Below are 21,859 nucleotides of genomic sequence, written 5' to 3' on the forward strand. Positions count from 1 at the left end.
TTATCTGCAATAAATTAACTTACCTTTTCATTCTTTTGATAGTTTGTCAATATTAGTGTTGCTGAGGCACTTGAAATTCATATGATCATAATTTATAGGTGGAAGGGTCTTCAGAGGCCATTCAGTCCAACCCCCTCATTTTACAGTTAAGGAAATGGAGAACCAGAGAAATTGTGAATTGCCCAAGTTTATATGTCTAGTAAATGTCTGAGGCATGATTTGAACTTAGTTCTTCCTGATTCCAAATCCAGCACTCTAAAAACTATGTCCAAAACACTAAACACTAGCATGATCATGGATGGTCCATCCATGTTTAAAGATATGACGTCATTTCATTGGTAAATATTGTTGTTGTTGTATTGTTCAGTCATTTTCAACCAGGTACGACTTTTCATGACCCAATTTTGAGATTTTTCTTAGTAAAGATACTGGAATGCTTTGCCATTTCCTTCTCCAGCTCATAGAGAGTGATAATTATTTGCTACAATAGTATGAAAGACTTTTTAGGCCCTTCATAACCTTGCCCTTTCCAGTTATCTTATACCTTACTCCCCTCCTTATATCTTACTCTTGATCCAGTGACACTGGTCTTTTTGATGGTCCTCACACATAATGCTCCATCTGCTGTCTTTATACATTTTCACTGACTCTTCTCCATTTCTGGAATGTGCTACCTCCTAGTTTCTCTGCATTTTTTCAAGTGTCAGATAATCTCAACCTTCTCCAAGAAGACTTCCTCCTTAATTTTAGTGCTTTTTCTCTGAAAATACCCCCAATTTATCTTGCATATATCTTGTTTGTGCATAGTTGTTTGCATACTGTTTCTCTCATACTGAATTCCTTGAAAACAGGGACTGTTTTTTGACTTTCTTTGTATTCCCAGTGCTTAGCACAGTGCCTGGCACATAGTAAGCATTTAATAAAAGCTAGATATTGATTGTCTTAGAATTTGAAATTTTAAGTACCTTCCATTAATGATTACGAGTTGATGTTTATACATTATGGTTAGTTATATAGCAAGCAAGTATTTCCATTGATATGGAAGATGAATTGATTGATCAGATGAAAAAAAAATTTCCAAGTTGTTTTTAGACAGTATTTATTGCCAAGCATTGTAATTTTAATGCAAATTTCATTATTTCTAGGATGTAAGTCCACTCCCTCTGTTATGATCTGGTGATTGTGGGAAAAGAAGATATATGTCTAATAATTTGCCTTCTATTTTTGTTATTTAATTCAGTTTTTCATGTCCATAATCATTATCATGGAGCTTTTTGATAAATTTAGATACTTCTGGAATGTTGCCACCAGAATGATATCCTAGGATAAATAGATATATCCCTGTAATCTTGTGGGAGTGCCACTGACTGACAAATTATCTTTGTCTAGATCTATAATATGACAAAACAATCGCACTATTCAGCCAAGTAGGTTAAACATTTTTTTTTAAAAGCAGTCAAACTCATTACTTAGTGCCAAGTGTACGGAAAAATAAGGGCATATGATAAACACATTTCTTAAAATTAATGTAATTTTTTTCAGATTTCTATGTCTACTTGGAGCTCTTCAAGTAGAATATTATCTGAAATCAGCTATATATGTATCAACATATATGTATGATCCTTAAGGAATGTGGGGGTGACAAGAGCATTGCACTTGGAAACAAAATGTGGGGCAGTTACATCCTTTCTGCTGCTTTCCAGTTGGGAGACTTTGGACAAATAATTTCACTTCTTTGCACCTCATTTGCCCTACTTGTATAATTAGGGAGTTGGACTAGACAACTTCTGATTTCCTAACTACTTCTACTATTCAGATTAAATCTACTATTTTGATTAAAAATCTGAGCCATATTAGTAGATTTCTGAAATGCTGAAACATGTAATGAAAAGTAAACTTTGTTTTGCACACCTGCATTTTATGTTTTAAAGCACAGTGGGATGCATATGTGTGAAACATCTGATCTGTGCTCATTTGCCATTACATTGCATTGTGGCAAATGCAGTAATCTACAGGGTTCTATCTATTTGGAACTCATTTCACGGCTGACTAATTACATAGATGAGAAGGGGAAATAGGTCTGTTTCCTCTAAAGCAAGCTAAGCAGATGGAACAAAGTTCATTCCCACCAGTAGTGTCAAGAAGGTCCTCTACTCAGATGCTAGGGCTTGCATCTATCTGTCAAAAACAGTGTAAGTGCACTCTTAACAAAGCACTTGAGAACACAGTAAGCTTCATGTTTGTTTTGACTAGACAAAACTTTTTGTCATATAAAACACTTAAAGAGGTTATTCATTTGAGGAAATTCAGACATGAGAGGATTAATATTCATTTTAGTTAAGCAACTTAAGTCATCTTTTATTCATTTGGAAATTAAAGGGGAAAATTAGTATCAGGAGAACTGTTAGTTTCCTGAAAGGGGATTAGTAAACTGTACCATGACCTGAAAACACAGTTATCTCTGGGATTGGATCTTTCTAAATATCTAAGTTGAAAGAAGAATAGGGCTTGTATATTAGTAAAATAATTAAGCAGGCACTTTTAAAATCTAATTTTTATTATATGAAGCAATTGTTTATCTATAGTACAGGTATACATGTGCATGAATTATGTAGTTTAATATATTAACAGATTTCTTTTTCTTTGTGTATCAGTCTATCTGCCTATCTTTCTAGCATCTGTATAATTTAATCTATATCTATCTATCTGTTTATCTATGGCATGGTGTAGTAGAGAGCTTCTCGAAATGAGGAAAACTTGGGTTCCATTCCTGCTTCTGACGTATGCTGATTGTGTGACTCTGGGCAAGTCACTTAGCCTCTCAATGATCTAGCCAACTCTCTAATATTGTTAAGTGAAGAAAAGGTGCTGGACTGTTTGGGTAGAGGGAATTTTTTCACCAGGGAGTTTCTGATACCAGTGAAATAACATGTCTAGTCCATGTATATGTGCATGTACATATGTACATGTGCATCCCTCTCATTTATTTATCTATATACCATAGTTTTTATATATAAAGCATGTTTTCCAAAGTTCATTAGTGGCCCTGAGATAATTTACAGCTGAATATCTCATTTAAGAAAGAAAAGCAATCCCAATAGACATATATGTGTAAGTATGTGTGTGTAAGTATGTGTGTGTGTAGTCACCTGGAAATAACATCTTATTCAATAGAATGATTGAGACAGTGACACTGTTTTCTTCCTTGAAGAAAAATGGTCCACCAGATACTTCTCTGAGACCCTGATTCATATATTTTACACATCATTTTCACTGCGTTGATTTCATTCTAATTTCAGACTGATGCAGCTCTAATGTATGATGCTGTCCATGTGGTGTCAGTTGCTGTCCAACAGTTCCCACAGATGACTGTCAGTTCATTGCAATGTAATCGGCACAAGCCATGGCGCTTTGGGACCCGCTTTATGAGTCTAATTAAAGAGGTATGTCATTAAAAAAAAGTGTAGCTGTGTCTCTTTTGTCCTCAAGCTGCATTAACCCAGATAATATACTTGTGATGTTTGTGTTTTCTAGCACATGGAGACTTTTCCTGTATAATTTTCTCTTCCCCCCCCAAAACCATTGGTATTTTCATTTGAAAATGGTTCCAATGCTGTTATTAAAAGAACGATTATTTAATAATGAATACCAAAAAGGAGGGGTAAAATGTATTGTAAATATATGAAATATCTCCTTAGACAAGCTTCCTCAGATTCTATGATATGGTAAATAGAGCCAAAGAGCTAAAACACGAAAGCTTTATTGTGTACCTTTTTGTGGTGTTGCTTTTCTTTTTCTTATTTCTTTTTCTACTGAAATTTATGCAGTCATAAATGCATATAACTTTTTTGTGAAGATTTGTTGCTAAAATCCATAAATTATTTCTTCATGTTAATACGATTTCTTTTGGTCTTAAATTGATGTCTGATGTGATAATTTACATTAATGAGTTCCATAATGGAAATGTCTATATATTATTTCCCAGTAGTTTTCTGGACATAATATCCAATTATTTTAACAACATGAACAATTTACATGTAAGCTATGAATTTGAAAAGGCTATAATTATATCATAAGTTTAGAGCAAGAAGGGGACCTTAGAGATCATCTCATCTATTCCTTCTCCCATTTGATGTATGAGGAAATAGAGTCTCACAGAGGTAAAGCAACTTGCCCGTCGTTGCTTCCCAAATTAGTGAAAGAGTTGAGACTCAAGCCAAGAGTACTTTATTTTACTAATTTCCACCATTCCAAATATTTTTTTCTGGGGAAATCAAACTTTTTGCCACTAGTCATATGATGATCTTATCATGTAGAGAGGATAGAATATTCATTCTCCAGCCACCTGCATCCCCAGCTCAGTGCTCTTTCCACTTGCAAATGCCCTTCAATTTTAAATAGTTTTGAATACTATAGTTTTACAATTTTGAATGTGAAACCAAATAATATAAAAAGCTGATTATTTCAGAGAAGATGTGATTGTCACTGAAATTTGGATATAAATTTTCCTGTATGTAACTTTCTTCACAGTAAACACACAGAGAAATTTTGCTTTAGTATGAATCTAGAAGTAATATTTTATTCATTTCAATCTGAGGGAGCTGGCCTTAGAGTCAAGAAAACTTAATTTCTAGTCCCCCTCCCACATATTGGAGATATGCAACCCTGAGCAAATCACTTAACCACTCAGTGCTCTAGGAAGCTCTGAGTTACAAAGGCAACTGACTCTGATACAGGGTGTTATCTCACTGAGTGTTCCCTAGATCAATAAAAGCACAGATCTGGGACTTATCCCTAGCCTATTTCAATCATGCACATATATTATAAAAGAGCAGTCTAGATCATCTCAGAAGAGAATACAAAATACTTTTGTTGTTTTCCTTTAAATAATCATCTGAAAGGTAAATTATTTAAAGTTGATGAACTATTACTCTTTCCATCCTGGGAGACATTCATTTGTTTTCCCTTTACCTTTTACTTAATTATAGACATTATTTTTTCTTTCCTCCTAGGCCCACTGGGAAGGCCTCACAGGCAGAATAACTTTCAACAAAACCAATGGCTTAAGGACAGATTTTGATTTAGACGTGATCAGCCTGAAAGAGGAAGGCCTTGAAAAGGTACTTGAGACTTTTAACTTACTTGGAATAGGATATAAAGTATAAAACAACTCCTTCTTCCCTATGAAAAGAGTGCTAGGTTGTGCTCTCACATCTCACTGAACACAGGGATATATTTTACTTCCATGAATGAAGTTACATTTAATGAATATCTCAACAAAACAAATTTCCCTTTATAATCACTGAATTAGAGAATTGGCATACATTAGTGAATGGAGTAAAGTGTTCCTTTAGGCAATTTGAATATTTTTATTTGTGCCACATGTTTTTCCTATCACTTTGAGAGGCACACCATGTTGATTAGTTTTAGTATCTCATTATCATTATAATTTAAAAGACTTGGTTTCCCATAGGTATTCGTATATAGTTTATATCCATTTAGAATTGTAGAGAACCTGCCACCTTATGTAAGAAAAATAATCAAATAAGAAAGTATATTCTTAACTCTGGGTCATATTAAACAATTAAACAAAAAAAAAACCAGTTAAAGCATAGTTAATTTAACACATGTATATTTCATTTTCAAAATATATCAGGCCACCTACAAAATATTTCTTCAGGGAGCTGAACCCACTGTCTTAGAAAGCAAACTGTAGGAAGGGACTGGGAATGATAACAGAATATTTGTTTAGCTTAAAATTATTTGAATTTAATTTTGCTTATATTTATAAAGGACCCAGCAAGGTGTTTTCCTAAGAGATGCATTGGAAATCATAGATAAAATAAATATTTAGGTGGACAGATGAGGGGAAGTTGTGATTGAGGTAAATATTATTTTAGAGTAAGTTGGATGTTTTATGAGAGGCAGTATGGTGGATGGAGAGAGCTTGCCTTACATTCAGGAAGAGTTGGGTTCAAGTCTTGCCTCTGACATACTCTAGCTTTGTGACTATGGGCATGTCACTTAAATTCTCAGTGCCTTAAGGTAGGCAGCTCCTTAAGACTATATGTCACAGATGTCATATATCTGCATTGGTGTCATGTGTTTGTTGCATACTTGGTGGAGAGAATTTCTTCCCGTGTTCACTGGAGGTTCCATGTATTGATAAAATCTCACAAGTCCTCATCTTCTACAATTTTCAGTATAAATAGCAAGTTCAGTATTATTCCTGGAAATGTAGGACCCTGGACTCATCACATTATATCCTACTCCCTTCCAAAATATTCACCCCTAAAGTTTCCAAACAGGAAAACTTCCAAACAGAAAAAAACTTCCCTGAAAGAGAATAGGAATAACAAAAGGACAGATTGAAAGATCTGTGTAGAAGGGAAAATAGCAATCCCATTTACCTTGCTTTGGTCTTGATGGTGGATACCTTATAAAGTTGTTTGTTTATTATTCCCCAAAAAAGTCCTACTTGAGTATCTCATAGTGGTGCACAGGTGATACAAGTTTCTTGGAGGTCGATCCAATGACCAATAAGTTGAATGAATCATACCAATCTAAACATTTTTACTATAAACAAAATGAGAGGACAGAAGGAAAGGGCAAATAAATGGAAGGATGGCTCACAGGTTCTCTTTTGAAAGGCAAATAAGTGGATTGTTAACAATGATTTTTAGTATGTATCCAAGAGCAACAAGAAACATGATTGCATGTGATATTTTGTTATCTTGTATTACAGTGGTCATGATAAATAGTTGCAAAAAGATAATTATGAAAATAATTGTAGTCTGTGCACCAAAATCTATAGCAGAGGATAAAAAAGTAGATAAATTCTAGAAGAATTTAATAAAACATTTCAAGTTAAATAAATGTACACTTAAATATTTGATAACTTCAATTTCAGGTAGGCTTAGGTGAGAATGGCATAAAATATGCTGAAAATAAGAAGAAAGAATAAGGAATGAGAGAGGCCAAAGATTTATAGACTGTAAGAAGCCTTTTACCTATATATCATGGATATTTTCTTTTACAAAAAATTAGAAGATTCTAGACATAGCAAATAGAATGACATCACAAAATGAAATAAATTCTCTATTAATAGATAGAGAACAAATTAAACAAACAAATCATCGCTGATGTGGGAATCATTCCTAAATCAGCTATCTGTATATGGACTGAACATCGACCTCTTAGAGCAAAGATCAAAATTAGTGTAAAGCCAAAAGAAAGGATATATATAAGAAAAAGATAGGTGTGATTAAATCAGTTCTAATCTTATGTATGTCAACTATTTGTTAGAAACTAAAAATCAAATATATACAGGATATAGAAACCACACTAATTTTAATAATTTCATACAATTTAATAAAATTAAGTAAATTGTAATAGCAAGGACAGCACAAGAGACTAAAAAGCATCTTAGCAAACATTTCTTACTTAAAAACAAAGACACATGGCGGCCAAGGAAAACAGTGGTTTACAGTATAAACTCATTTCTAATATCTTACAGAAAAGGAAGAAGGAAGGTTATATCACAAAACAAAGTGGAGCAATAAACCAGTTTAAAAACATTTGATGAGAGATCCAAATTAGTATAGTCATCCTGAATGCATGTAAGGATTAAATAGAGAACAAGAAGTAGAAAATGGAAAAGACTTGAAAGTTTTCAAAAATTATAACTTTTTCATCATCAAGGAAGGTATAAGCACTGAACTTCGATTCTAACATCACAGTCTGCTATATACTTTATAGAAAAGATGGAAATGCCACTAAAGGAAGAAAGGCAAAAAAAAACAGCAACTAGATTAGACCAAGGGTAATTAGAAGAGATCCTTCCCAGAGGTGACACAATTGTGAGGACATTGAGGGATTGATTCAAAACGTGTGGAAAATATGGAAGAAACAACAAAGGTATTAAAAAAAATCTTAAGCATTATTAATAACCAAAAGGAGATGGCTGAGAGAACTTTATTGCTTATCAATAAATATGCCTATTTTCCTGTTTAATAACATTTTTATGAGAATAATTTATATAATTATAAAGGACATCCTTGATGAGATATTAGGGAAGTAAGTTCAGTCAGGTAGTCAATAAACACTTATGAAGTGCTTATTATAAGCCAGGGACTGTGCTAAGAGCTGGAGATATGAAAAAGGGGCAAAAGACATCCCTACCATCAAGAAGCTCACAATCTAATGGGAGAGAAAATAAGTCAACAGATATGTAGGAATAAGGTATATATGTATATATACATATACATGCGTATATATACATATATATGATAAATAGAAAATAATTAACAGAGGGAAGGCACTAGAATTAATAGGGGTTGGTAAAGGCTTTCTCTAGAAGGTGAAGTTTTAGTTATAACTTGATGAGAGCCAGGGAAGACACAAGGAAGTGATGAGTAAAGAGAACATTTGAGCCATAAGTAACAGACTGAGAAAATACCTGGAGTAGAGAGGTGTAGTGTTTTCCACAAGTAAAAAGCTTTTTTTACAAGTAAACTTTCACAGTAGTCTAGATCTTTACTATCATACAATTGACTAAAAGATGTAGAGAATGAGATCCCACTGTGTTTATTGTTGACTGTAAAATTTAATAGAGCAAAATTCTACTCTAAAACTCTTTCAATAAGGTATTTCCCAACTGTATATCAAAATTACGTTTAAAAATCTTGAAAAATATAACAGAGATAATTTTGTCCTAGGAACCTCTGACCATAAAATCATGTGAGGGATACTGCAGCTGGCATAGTCTCCAGAGGTGTTTGCCCATGCTAAGGGAGAAATCTAGCACAGTATTCAAATTGAAGAGGAATTTGCAATAGATGATGAATTCTGCAGATGATATTGCATGTCAAGCCTTGAAACACTGCAAAGTCTTCCATATAATATTCATAATCAATAAACAGCACTTGGCTTAGCCACCCACACAGGAAAAACCAAGTAGATGAATAATACTTACTGTCCATATCATGATGTGCTTAAATGGATTACATGTAAAACTTATCTATATCAGTTTGTGTATGTCTAGCTCTTTCCATCTCTCTGTGTCTCCTTCTGTTTCTCACTGTTTCTGCTTGTCTGTATCAGTCTGTCTCTTTCTTTCTCTCAAGTCTCTCAGGTGGGCCAAAACTTAGAAAGGAGTAGGAGAATGAGAAGGATTGACTTTGGTAAATTTCAATGTTCCTTTAATGATCCCAAATTTATCTCAGAAATAAAGATCTACCTTTTTTAATGCCAATATTCTTCCAGGGATGTGGTCCCAAAGCTGTAAGTCACTATAACATTATAGTCTCTTAAAAAATGTTTTTCACTCTGAGGGCAATGTGAAAACACATGGTGGATGTGAACAGGCTATCACTACAGCACTTAAATAATAAAGAAATAAGTATAAGGCAGAGTATAGTGTTCTGTTTAAGAAACATGTGACAAAAAAAAAAGGACGAGATGTCATGTGACATGAGCAAGGATTAAGTACTGGACAGCCTTTGAGCTTCGTTGATAACCTTATGATGTCAAAAGAAAGCAAGGAAACTCCCCAAAATGTTGAATGGATGCTGAGTATGATAAACTTATTTGAGAATATGGACTAGTGTTATACTGGATGGGTGTGCAGGCATATAGTATAAACTGTGATTTGTAATATTGTAGAGTAGAAATGTAAAAAAATGTGACCCACGGGCTACAAGAGGCCTGCAGTACTCCTGAGTGCTACTCATAACATTTTAAATGCAATTGGGACATATTTAATAAAATGAATTTAAAAACACAATAAAACATAGTTTTTCTAAGTCAATAATTTCTTGCAGGGATCCTATATACAGTTTAATAACCCCTGTTTCTATGTAAATTGGATATCATTGCTGTAGAGAATATATGCCTCAGTGAGGTCATATACATGTATACATACATACACAAATATCCATAGATGTTTATTTAGCCTGACACATAATATGCACTTGACAAATATTTGTTGATTTTTTTTAAAGGATAAGCTTTCAGAGCAAGGATCAGCTTATGAAAGCAATGCATAGTTTCTGATATGTCATTCTGTCTTACCTCCTCTTTATTTCTGGTCTGCCTTGTTGTCCACCTACATAACCTTTCTGATACATTTATACTAATTCGATAGACTTCAACAAGATTTAATAATCTGAGAAATAATACTAAAAGTGCTAGGCAAACATGAGATATTATTATAAGGGCTCTCAGGGATCATCTAGTTTACCTCTTTACTCTTAATCTTGAAGAAACCGAGTTCCTAGGAAGTAACAAAGGCAGAAATCTTTTGAACCTGAGTCATTTGACTCCAAGTCTAGTATTCTTTCTACTATACCACATATTTAAAAAGTTTTTTAGATAATTTATTAATACTGCATGAATTTCACCCATTTTTACATGGCCTTTATTTCAGTTTTATTTTTCTATTTATACTGAAAATTGTAGCAGATGAGGATTTCAAGTGATGATCAAGGTTATTAAAATATTTCTTTGAATAACAAATGGAATAATCAAGAATATTAACCTTTACATGATTTTAAACCTTTAAACAGTTAAAAATTTTCTATATTAAAATTTGGAGTTGTTTTATTTATTTTTGAAGCCATGTAACAACAGGTCTTTACTTTTCACATATTTAGTTATCATTCAGGTGGTCAATGAATTTATGCTTCTGTGAATCACAGAAACAACAACAGATTCAAATATGAATATGAATATTCAATTACAAAGCATGTGTTTGTATCATTTCAGGTAGAAACTTGTGCCACAAAGCAATAATTTTCTTGCCCTGAATTCAAATCAATCTTTTTTTTAACAGTCCAAAACAAAATATAATTAAAATAAACCTCCTTTTATTACAGTTTGAAGAGGGAGAAAACATATTTTGAAAACTTCTACTTAGGTTCTTTAGAAAAATAAAGACAGTCTAGGGTCAAAATTGTGTCATAAAATTGCTTCAATAATTTTAGTGATTCTATGACTGATTACAACTATGGAACCATACACTATTGACTTTTGCCTATAAGAAATTTCTCTATGTAAAAGGTAAATTAAAAGCATCACTGATGTCAGCAATTATTGAAATAGTAAAGTCCTACTCATATTATTTCTTGAATGATGTATGAATAACCAATCCAATTTACTTAATTTTTTTTATTGAGCTTTGAACATATAGTAGTTAGTTTATTATGCTTATTACACATGACCACACTGAGCACTGAAACTCCCTTCAATGGTGACTCTCTTTATCAGAGAAATGATAAATGTTGGTCATTGGTTTTTAATCTGAAGTTAGGCAAGCCTTGTTTGTTTAAGAAAACGATTAAGTAGGTACTAAGTGGGACTTAAGCCCAGATTCTTTCCTTTCGGCATCACTAAAAATGTTATGAAATTAATTTGTGCTGTCTCACTTTTATAATCTTCCTTGTCTGAAGACTACAGTGTTGTTAAAAGTTGCCTTTTAATAGTCAATATAATTGAGGAGAAATGAAATGGTCTGGTCAATGTCCATTGCATTTTCTTTTGGCCTCCAGGGAATTTATTTTCCTGCCTTCAATGAACATGCAGCCTGAAACCTTCGCATTTCCTAAGGCTGTTTTAGAATGATCTCATTTGTGCTAAACACAAATTGAATGCAGTGGATTTGATTTCAAGGTTAATCTTCCACTTAACTTCCTTTCTGGAAGAAATAGCCTTTAATAGAATGGTATCAGACTGCAATTTTTGTGACTATGTGCCTTCATCTTTTGAAGTTTCTCGATGGTAAAGATAGACTGTTTATGTGAGGATAGATAATCAGACCAAATAGATAACTTCTATCTAGATTAATTTATCAAACATTGAATAACAGCTCTTTCAGTAAAGGTTGAGAGCATATTAACATTTTTCATGTATAAAAGAAGTTGCGTTGACTCTATCCATAAGAATTACAGACCTGGATTCTAGTTCCAGTGTTGGCATCAAGTAGCTATGTGACTTTGGGCTGTGGACATGACACATTCTCACCTCAGTTTTCTTAGCTCTAAAATTGGACTATGGCTCTCTGTCAGTTCTAAAGTTCAATAATTCTATGTACTTCATAGATTAGAATGTTTTCAAAGTTACCAAAAATTCTATGTACTTCATAGATTAGATTGTGTCAATGTTACTTAAAATGTACTTTTATACTAGAACTATCTAGCTGATGAATATATTCAATGAAATATAAATTCAGAGTGAGCTGTCATCTACAAGGAAAGCAGTTAGTTAATCGACAAACAAATGCTTACTATGTGCTTCAGAGCTTTGGAGATTCCAAGAAGCAGCAAAATCAATTGTTGCACTTGAGAAGATTATATTATTATGGGGGTAACAACATAGATCTAACTAGGTATATATAAGGAACAAGTAATGTACAAAATCAACTTCCTTCCCATCTTTTCAGTTCCTCATTCCAATCAAAAGGCACTTATCACTATCTACAAACATGTAGAAAGGAGATTTGACTTATTTTACTTGTTACCAGAAGACCTACAAAGATTTTAGCTCAATATAGGGGGAAACTGCCTAACAATGAGGTCTATCTAAAAGTGGAATGAGCTGCCTTCAGAGATCCCAAGTTCTTTATTACTAATGGTTTTAAGTAGAGTCTGGATACTATTTGTTGAGAAGTTTCATGGTTAGTGTGGGAATTGGATTAGATAACTTTGGAATTTCTGTCCAACTCCAAGTGTATGATTCTACTCTTAATATTGCAACAGCTTTAATAGACAACAGATGCATACTTCAATCAAAACTTTCATTTTGTGTTCTGCATAGTCATAGATAATTCTCTACAGCGAAGGATTACAGTGGTTGCATTGTGTCTGTGATTGATTCTCATTGTGTTGGGGCTGTTTTTGACATAAGCATGTCCCTTACACTTGCTTTCATTTTCATCACATGTGCATTTTTGTAGTGAATGCAGTTCATACTTCTCATTCAAGGCAAATCCATTTGTCTGACATTCAGTCAAAACAATGTATAATCAGAGCAGCCTTTTATTTATTTATTTTGCTTCATTTTAGGTTGTTCTGTGGCAGAAAGCTGCATTTTGCCCCCTGTGGATGATTTGTTAGTTAATGTCAACATGAGATGCCAAATAGATTTTTGATGGATTGTATTGTGCCAAATATTAGAACATTTGTCTGGATTCATTTCTTAAATTTAAATAAGTTTTTATTCCTTTTGATATAAAATTTTTAAGACTATTTCAAAATTTTATGTTTTGTTCATAGTGGAAACTTTTATAATAAGAGTAACTAAAAGGTTGCTTTTCTAAATTTCAGGTAGAATTGGGAAAATTCCATTTTTATTCTACTTTTATCAAAAGTAATGGAAGGCACTGTTATAGTGGAAAGAACACTGGCTCTGGAATCAGAGGTTGTTGTTATTGTTGTTTGGTCATTTCAGTTATGTCCAACTCTTCTTGACCCTATTTGGAGTTTTCTTGAAAAAGATACTGTAGTGGTTTGCCATTTCCCCTTCCAGCTCTTTTTCTAGATTAGTAACTGAGGCAAACTACATGTAATAGGTGATATGCACTATATAATAACATTTTATATATATATAGGAGCTCTTCCTCAGCTTATAATATATTAGTGTATGTTCTTCAAATAATAATAAAAATAATAATCTAATACATAATATATTCACATATTATATCATTGGACAACATATTAAATATATAATTATATTGTATAAATTATATATAATGTAATATACAACATAATATAAATATATAAAATAAAAACTCATGTAAACTATTATATAATATATCTGTTCTGATATAGACATGTATATATATATATATATGTAGTTATCAGAAACTAAAGCTGGAAAAGTAAGTTATAGAGAATATATAAGTTAAAGGAATAAGTTAAAGGTAAGTTAAAGGAATCTGGACTTAGAAAGTAGTGGACATTTTTGACCATGGAATGATGTGATTAAAGCTGGGTTTTTAAAAATCTCAATATTTAAAATGCAGAGTAAATTGGGACATCAGCCTAGAGTGAGCAAAACCAGGGGTTGGATGCTTATATACCTATCTGGGGTTGGGAGAAAATAGGTTAGAATATTCATGGAAAAACCACTGCAGAAAAGCAATTGAAGAAAAACATGTAAAAACTACTGTCAGAAAAAAAAATTGCAGATTTAAAAAGTATACATATACAGTGAAGACATATTGTTTATTATTTTGAAAAGGAGACAAGTATAGCAGTACAACTTGAAAAATATGAGGAGGAAAATAGGAAAACAGTTTTAGGTGCATTATTTTTTTTTTCTTTAGGCAATTGGGGTTAAGTGACTTGCCCAGGGTCACACAGCTAGTAAGTGTCAAGTGTATGGTCTGAGGCCAGATTTGAACTCCAGTCCTCCTGACTTCAGGGCCAGTGCTGTATCCACTGTGCCACCTAGCTGCCCCAAGGTGCATTATTAATAAGGAAAAAATTACCTACCCACAACATTTGTATTTTAAGATTCATGCAAAGATTCAGTCAAAGAAATAGATTTTAGTGAGGTCATAGGAAAATGCAGGGTACATGCAATGTTAACTGAAAAGCCAATGTTAACTGAAGAGAAAAGGGAAGACCTTTCAGTCACGTAGGTCAATATGTATGTATGAGTGTATATACATATGTGTATATATGTAAATTTCTCTATCTGTCTGTCTATCTATCTATCTTAGTTAATGTATTCTTGGTGCAAGAAGTCCATAATTACTTGGTTGAGAGAAAAGTTGATTGCACCATTATAACCAAAATGTTGTGAACATAGAAAGTAATTTGCAAAAATCTACTTTGAACTAATATTTAGCATTTTATGTAATGAGATAAATGTGGTTAATAAATTAGAAAATATAATCCTTAAATTTGTGGATGATACCAATATAATAATAGGAAAGTACAGATGGCATATTAAAATTCAGAGGACCATAGACATCATTCCAATGCTTAGAAATAAAGAAATGAAGGGCTATAGTAACAAATAAAGGACAGGTATAATTTTTAGATTATACATATTGGACTTCAAAATAATGAGTTTTTAAAAGGAAAATTTAATCAACTGGTATGGTTTACACGACAGAAAAAAAAACACATCTGGGTGTTTTTCACTGAATCAACTGACTTTCGTTTTTGTTAATTGACTCATTTTTTCGTGGTTGATGTAAGCCTTAATTTTTTCCTTATGAGAAGGTATGTGTGAATGTGACAGCATCATTGTAAACTGAGAATTGATAGTGTTCACAGGAAAATCAATCTGTTGCTTTAAAAAAAATTCCTGTAGTATCAGCAAACAAATAAGTGCATTTGCTTTATAGGAATCCCAGTGTTCCTCCACTGTCCTGCTCAGACTCTTAGTATGGCTGCATATGTGTTCCTGTATTCTGCAACTAAAGAAGGATTTCTGGAGCTTAGAGAGAGTAAATCAGTTTGAGGAGAAAGTAATAAAAGTGAATAAATGGATTAAGAAACTGGCCTATGAGGAAATATGAAAGGAATTATCTGGAAAAGTGAATTGTGAAGGAAGTCAGTGACTAGAAAAGCAGTGTGATATAGTCAGTCCATCAGTCATTAAACAGTTATTAAGTTTCTACTATATGCTAGGCATAGTGCTAAGCATTGGTTATATAAAGAAAGGCAAAGGACAGTTCTTGCTCTCAAGAAACTCACAGGCAAGTGATATACAAACAAACCATCTACAGGAGAAATTGGAAATAATTAGCTGAGACTTGAAGCAAGCCAGGGAAACCAGGAGGTGGAAATAAGGGGGGAAGAACATTTCAGGTATGGGGGAGGTGCAGCCAAGGAAAATACCAACATATAGAAGATAGTTTTGTTTGAGGAACAGCAAGATGTCCAATGTCACTGGATCACAGAGTACATGAGGGATGGAGTGTCAAGAGTAAGAATACTGGGATGGCAAGAGGTGAGGCACGTTATCCAAATAGAGGATGTTTTTTTTTTTTTAATCTTGTAGGTGATAGGGAGTAACTTATTGAGTGGGAGTGACAAAGTCAGGCATGCACTTTAGGAAGATCACTTTGGCAGTTGAATGGAGGATGGACTGGAATTGGGAGAGAATTGTGGCAGACTGATAAACGAGTAGGCTATTGCGTTAGTCCAGGCATAAAGCAGTGAGGACCTGTACCAGGGAGGTTGTGGTGTGCAAAGAGATAAGGGGTATGTGAAAGATGTTATGAAGGTAAAATTAACAGATTGGGTAAAAGGGGGTGAGAGAATGTGAAGAGCTGATGCTCCAAGGTTGTAAGCCTGAGTGACTGGGCTTTTATGGTAACCTTGATGGTAATAGGGAAGTTGGAAGGGGGAAGAGTTTTTGGGGAAAGATGTTCAGTTTTGTACATGCTGAGTTTAAAATGTCTACAGGGGTATCTAGTTTAAGATATCCATTAGGCAGTAGGAGATGTGAGACTGGAAGTTAGCAGAGAAATGAAAGATGGATAAGATTTGCAGCTAGGTGGTGCAGTAGATAGAGCACTGAGCCTGGTGTCAGGAAGACTCAACTTCCTAAGTACAAATCTGGCCTCAGACATTTACTAGCTGTGTGATCCTGGGCAAGTCTCAACCCTGTTCACCTCAGTTTCCTCATCTATAAAATGAGCTGGAGAAGGAAATGGCAAACCACTCTAGTATCTGTGCCAGGAAATTAGAAATGGGGTCATGAAGTGTCAGACATGACAGAAAAATGACAGAACAACAAAAAAGATTTGAGAATCATCAGCATAGAGATGATAATTGAATCCATGGGAGCTGTTGAGATCACCAAGTGAAATAGTATAGAGGAAGAAGAGAAAATATACCATCGCTTATTATTTGTAGTATTTTGTATAGGTCACTTAACCTCACTAAGACTGTTTGTTTTTTTTTTTTTCAATCAAGAAAATGATTAGGCATTAGACTATAAGATATCTAAGTTTCCTTCCAGTTCTAACAGTCTATGAGTCTGCTTTGTTAGGTCCATGAAGGTATCTTTTGCATAAAAGAGTTACTTGTTTTTCATCTCTATTGTAGAAAACAAGCTAGACAATTATCCAGCAAGCACATAGTGTTGGGCGATGGGGTTGGTGGTGAGGTGAAGAAATCATTTCAATTTTTTTCCTGTCATATTCACTCTTCTCTTAATCATTCTTCTTTAGTTTTGGTGGTCATTATTTTTTAAAAATAATAAATACCTACATATAGAATTGCCAATAATGCTAGTTGGTATGGTACCATTGTTTTTTCACTACTATATAATTATAAAAATATTTCATTGCTCTTAATCTGCATATAAGACAAACATACCAGTCATTCAATCAATAAGCATTTATTAAGCACTTAAGTGCCTAGGCACTGTGCTAAATAGAATGTAAGAAAAGCATAAACATAATCTTTCCTTCAAGGATTTCATATTTTTATGGGGTAGACAACATGCACATAACTGTGCATATAAGATATGCTGTAAGGAAGCAGTCTCAGATGGCAACTTGTGGGTGAGGGAGGGAGCTGAGAAAGGTCTCTGGAAGAATATGGGATTTAATTTGAATTTTCAAAGAAACCAGTTAAGCCAGGTAATAGGGATCTGTTAGACTTTATGGAGTAGAAGGGTGACATGGTCAGACCTGAGGAAGATCCTCTTCATAGCTGAGTGGAAAATGCACTATAGGCTGGGACACCTACAATAATCCAGACATAGAGTAATGAGGGACTGTACTAGGGTGGCATCTGTGTGATAGAGACAAGGTAATATATATAAGAGAGATTGTGAAGGTAGAAACAAGACTTGGCAACAGATTAAACAAATGGGATGAGTCCAAATGAAGAGTTGAGGATAATACTAAGATTATGAGGCTGAGTGACTGGGAGGACATTGGTGTTCTTAGCAAAGTTTGAAGACAGGAGGCTTTGGGGGCTAAAGAAGATAGGTGTAGACATTGGGTGGAATGTGCCCCCAATCTAACCCCAAGAAAAAATTGCTTAAAATATCACATGGGATTAGGTAGGCAAAAGGGGTTGAGGAACTGAAGAAATTTTTATACTGTTTTCTCTTCCTTGAAGGTCCTTTCAAAATAAGACATAATATTATTTGTCTAGGATGTTAAACAAGGAAGGCATTCTAAGGTCCTTCTGAAATCTAATTCTGTAGATAACTATATTCTGCCCCGTGTTTTCATTTTGTTCTACATTTTCCTACATAATGTATTTGAATGAGATTGGAACATATTTAGTTACAATAAAGGATATATGCTACTAATGAGTTTCTATCTTACTCTCAAAATATCATCCAATGTGGTTTATCTTAGTGAATGAAAGTTTGAAATGGAAACTTGAGTACTTAGACTGGCTCTAGAAATTCAGGGGATCATTTTGTTCCTTAATGTCACACTTCAACAGACACACTTCACAGTACAGTGAATCATGTTTTAAACAAGCAGACTTTAATATAACGACAGCAGATAATGTAGCAGAGGTGAATAATAAGTGTTGGCAGTCTTAACTTTTCTCTGACGGTACTCTCTCCTAGGTGCCTGATGGATGATTGATAAAGTACATATGCTTTTTTACAGATTGGAACTTGGGATCCAGCCAGCGGCCTGAACATGACGGAAAGTCAAAAGGGAAAACCTGCCAACATTACAGATTCTTTATCCAATCGTTCTTTGATTGTTACTACCATTTTGGTAAGTAATTATATCCAATTCCTTTTAGAAAAGTATTGATGTGCATAACAGTTGAATGGAAAAGGATATTCTAATTGGGACACTAATTAACAGTATGCAATGTATTTTACAGTTATTTAACAATTACTGTATAATAGATGAGCCAATGTTAATTTAGACACAGATTTTTATTTTGTTAGGTTTCATTGATGTGAATACTTTAATTTGTGTGCTGCCTCTGTTGATTAATAATTTAAGTTTATATGTTAACTGAAATCTTTAAATTTGTACAAAATGAATTAAAATAGCAGTCTTTTCAATGTCAGGCTTTGGGAAAATGTGCAGGTAAGGGCAAGTGAATAGCAGGAAATGAACTTCAGTTTTGCTTTCATTTCCTACAGATTTATTTCAGTGTCAATAGCACATTTTCCCCAATATTTTCCCACTAAAATTATGTTTTAACCTTGATCTGGTTTGTTTTCATCCTGAAGAAGCACTTTTTCTTTACTAATCTTCCTAATGACATTAAATGATTTTTCCCCCAGCAAGACACATTTTCAGTAACAAGAAAATTAAATTAATGTTGATAAGCTAGATATTTTTACCTCTCTTATAATTATACATTTTAAATGAGCTCACACAATAATTATCACTTATGCCTATACCATCATTTGGAAAAGCAATTTTCATTTGAAGACAAAGGAACATCTCTTCTGCCGTTGGTTGTCAGTACTTTCTACCTACTACAAAAACCTAATGCCCAAGTCTTAACATTCTTAGAAACCAATCAGTGGTAATGTGGGATTAATATCCAAACAGCCATCAAATAGAAAGATTTATATGACTAGTAAATTTGATTTATACTAACAGTTCAAGCCAGATTAAATGATTTTTTCCTGTCCTTTTAGTCATGACAAGAAATGGCAGCATCATAGGTATGATAAAATATACTAGTTTAAGCAAGATGAAACTTGATCAGGAAGTGCAAATTTATGCCAGCTGGGTATCATGAATTGACAATGATAGAAATTATCGTGTTATTTTTGTTTGTTTGTTTCTGTTACTCCAGTGCTTGGGAATGATAATTGCCAAGTAGTAAACCCAAATTCCCCTTCCTAGCTTTTAAAGTCTCCTATGATCTGACCTCACCTAACCTATCCAATCTTATCTTCCATTATTCTACAATGGCATTGTCATTTCTATCTCCCGGCCTTTGCTTATGCTGTTTTTGCTATATAGAATGTCTTCACTTTTCACATTCTTTCCATCTCTTAATGCTCAGCTGAAGTCTGATCTCCATGAAGACATTCTTGACTTCCTAAGTTCACACTGACTGCATCCTTCTCTAAACTTCTATTGCAGAGGGGTTGAAAAGAGTTGGCAACAGTCCCATGTACAGTCCAAACCAGATTAAAACATAATGGGAAATAATTAACAAAATAAATAAAATACGATACAACATAGGTAATGTCAATACATAGTTTTCTGAGTCAATATGTAGCCTGCAAGCATCTTTATATGTGGCCCCCCATTTCTATTTGGGTTTGACACCACTATTATACTGTACTTTCAGTTAGTCCCATACAGTAAACATTTATCTGTATCTTGTGTCATTGTTTTGTAGCTTTTTGATGTGTTCATCTTGTTCCCACAAGAAAGTTTTAAGCTATTTGAGGCTAAGAACTATTTCATGTACTTCTTTTCTATGCACCATACTCAAAACAGTTATATGGACAACCAAGATAATTCATGTTAAAGTTGAAAGCGTACTTTATAATTTCATTATATAGACTTCTAAATATTTACATAGTTTATTTTTATTTAGAAAAATTTTCTTTACTTCGAACTTAGACTTTGCTGATGTAGATTATTAAGATAACACTAGTACACCTAAAACTATGAAAAGCTCAGAAACAAAGTAAGTACTTAATGATTTCTAAGATCCCTTTTGACTCTGAATCTATGACCCTATGAAATGGAATATATAATTTTGATAATTTGTAAAAGAATATAACATTGTATTATACATATTATGTAGTTATATGTTATATATAATATTATATGGAGATTGTATAAATGTAATCTATCACATACATTATATTATATGGTCAGCCCTATTTTAATTTTTTATGGGGAGTTGAGAAAATTGATATGTAGTTATGCAGCCTTTATGTCACCCATGAAATACTTTGAGGAAGGATTCCAGGTATTTGAATAAAGTTATACAGCTCAATTTGCCTCTGTAGCAGAGATCCTAAGGCCTCTACCCTATCATGCCTATATTAAGTGTCTATGTTATGCCACTTGAAGAACCAAGAAAGCAATCTATATTGCATTATCTTCAATGTGCCAAGCATTACTGTAATCATAGTGCCCTATTTTTCCTATGTGCTTCTTTTTATTCTAATGTCCTATTTATATGCTACCGAGATGACTCATTTATTCAGTCAATTTAGTGGAAAAAAAAGAAACACACTATTTCAAAGTTGGGAGTGAATTCAGTCAAACCCATAAAGAATCTTTCTATAACAAAACTTACAAGTGGTTCATCCAGCCTTTTCTAAAAGACCTATTGTGAAATCCACTATGTCCTAAAGCAGCCTGTTCCACTTTTGGATATCTCAAATTGTTAGGAAGTATTTTTTTCTCCTCCTTATAATAATATTATATTTACATTCTTCCCACCCCTGACCTAGACTTTCAGCAATCATTTCTAGTTTTGCCCTCAGGGGGAGAACAAGTCTAATCCCACTTCCTCATGATAGTTCTCTAAACTATTATGGATAAGTGCCACAACCCTCATGAGTCATCTCTTCTTCAATTTTTCCCTCATTTTTTATGTTTGTTTTTATTTTTGGTCACCAGTCCTCATATTGATATTCAGAAGGACTAGCATCTCTAGTGTGAGGGCTTGCAAACCCTTTTCAGGACCACTTATCCACTTTCGGTCTCTACCTCACTCACCCAATTCTCATCTATGACTCCAAAAAGCTGTAGCCCGCAAAACTGCCACACACTGGTAAACCATCTCAACAGACTAGCTAAACCAGGATGAGAGTAACTGACAGGCCTGAAACCTGCCTATGACTTAGGGGGATGTCTACTCCAAGCATATGAAGACTTTCCCTGGTAGAGTGGATAGATGAGAACAATTTGTGCCAACAGCTA

General features: G+C 33.7%; 1 protein-coding gene across 1 annotated transcript in view; it reads left to right on the top strand.

Annotated features, from left to right (window-relative positions):
• The window catches only part of GRIK2 (glutamate ionotropic receptor kainate type subunit 2), a 790,978-nt gene that overhangs the window by 458,664 nt on the left and 310,455 nt on the right, over window positions 1–21,859 (top strand). Inside the window, exons 7-9 of the mRNA XM_027855426.1 lie at window positions 3,300–3,443; window positions 5,013–5,120; window positions 18,599–18,712. Coding sequence (XP_027711227.1) covers window positions 3,300–3,443; window positions 5,013–5,120; window positions 18,599–18,712 — 366 coding nt within the window. The remainder of the gene's footprint in view (window positions 1–3,299; window positions 3,444–5,012; window positions 5,121–18,598; window positions 18,713–21,859) is intronic.

This window comes from Vombatus ursinus, unplaced genomic scaffold (genome assembly GCF_900497805.2).
Source record: "Vombatus ursinus unplaced genomic scaffold, bare-nosed wombat genome assembly UNPS02000582.1, whole genome shotgun sequence".
NCBI classification, from domain to species: Eukaryota; Metazoa; Chordata; class Mammalia; order Diprotodontia; family Vombatidae; genus Vombatus; species Vombatus ursinus.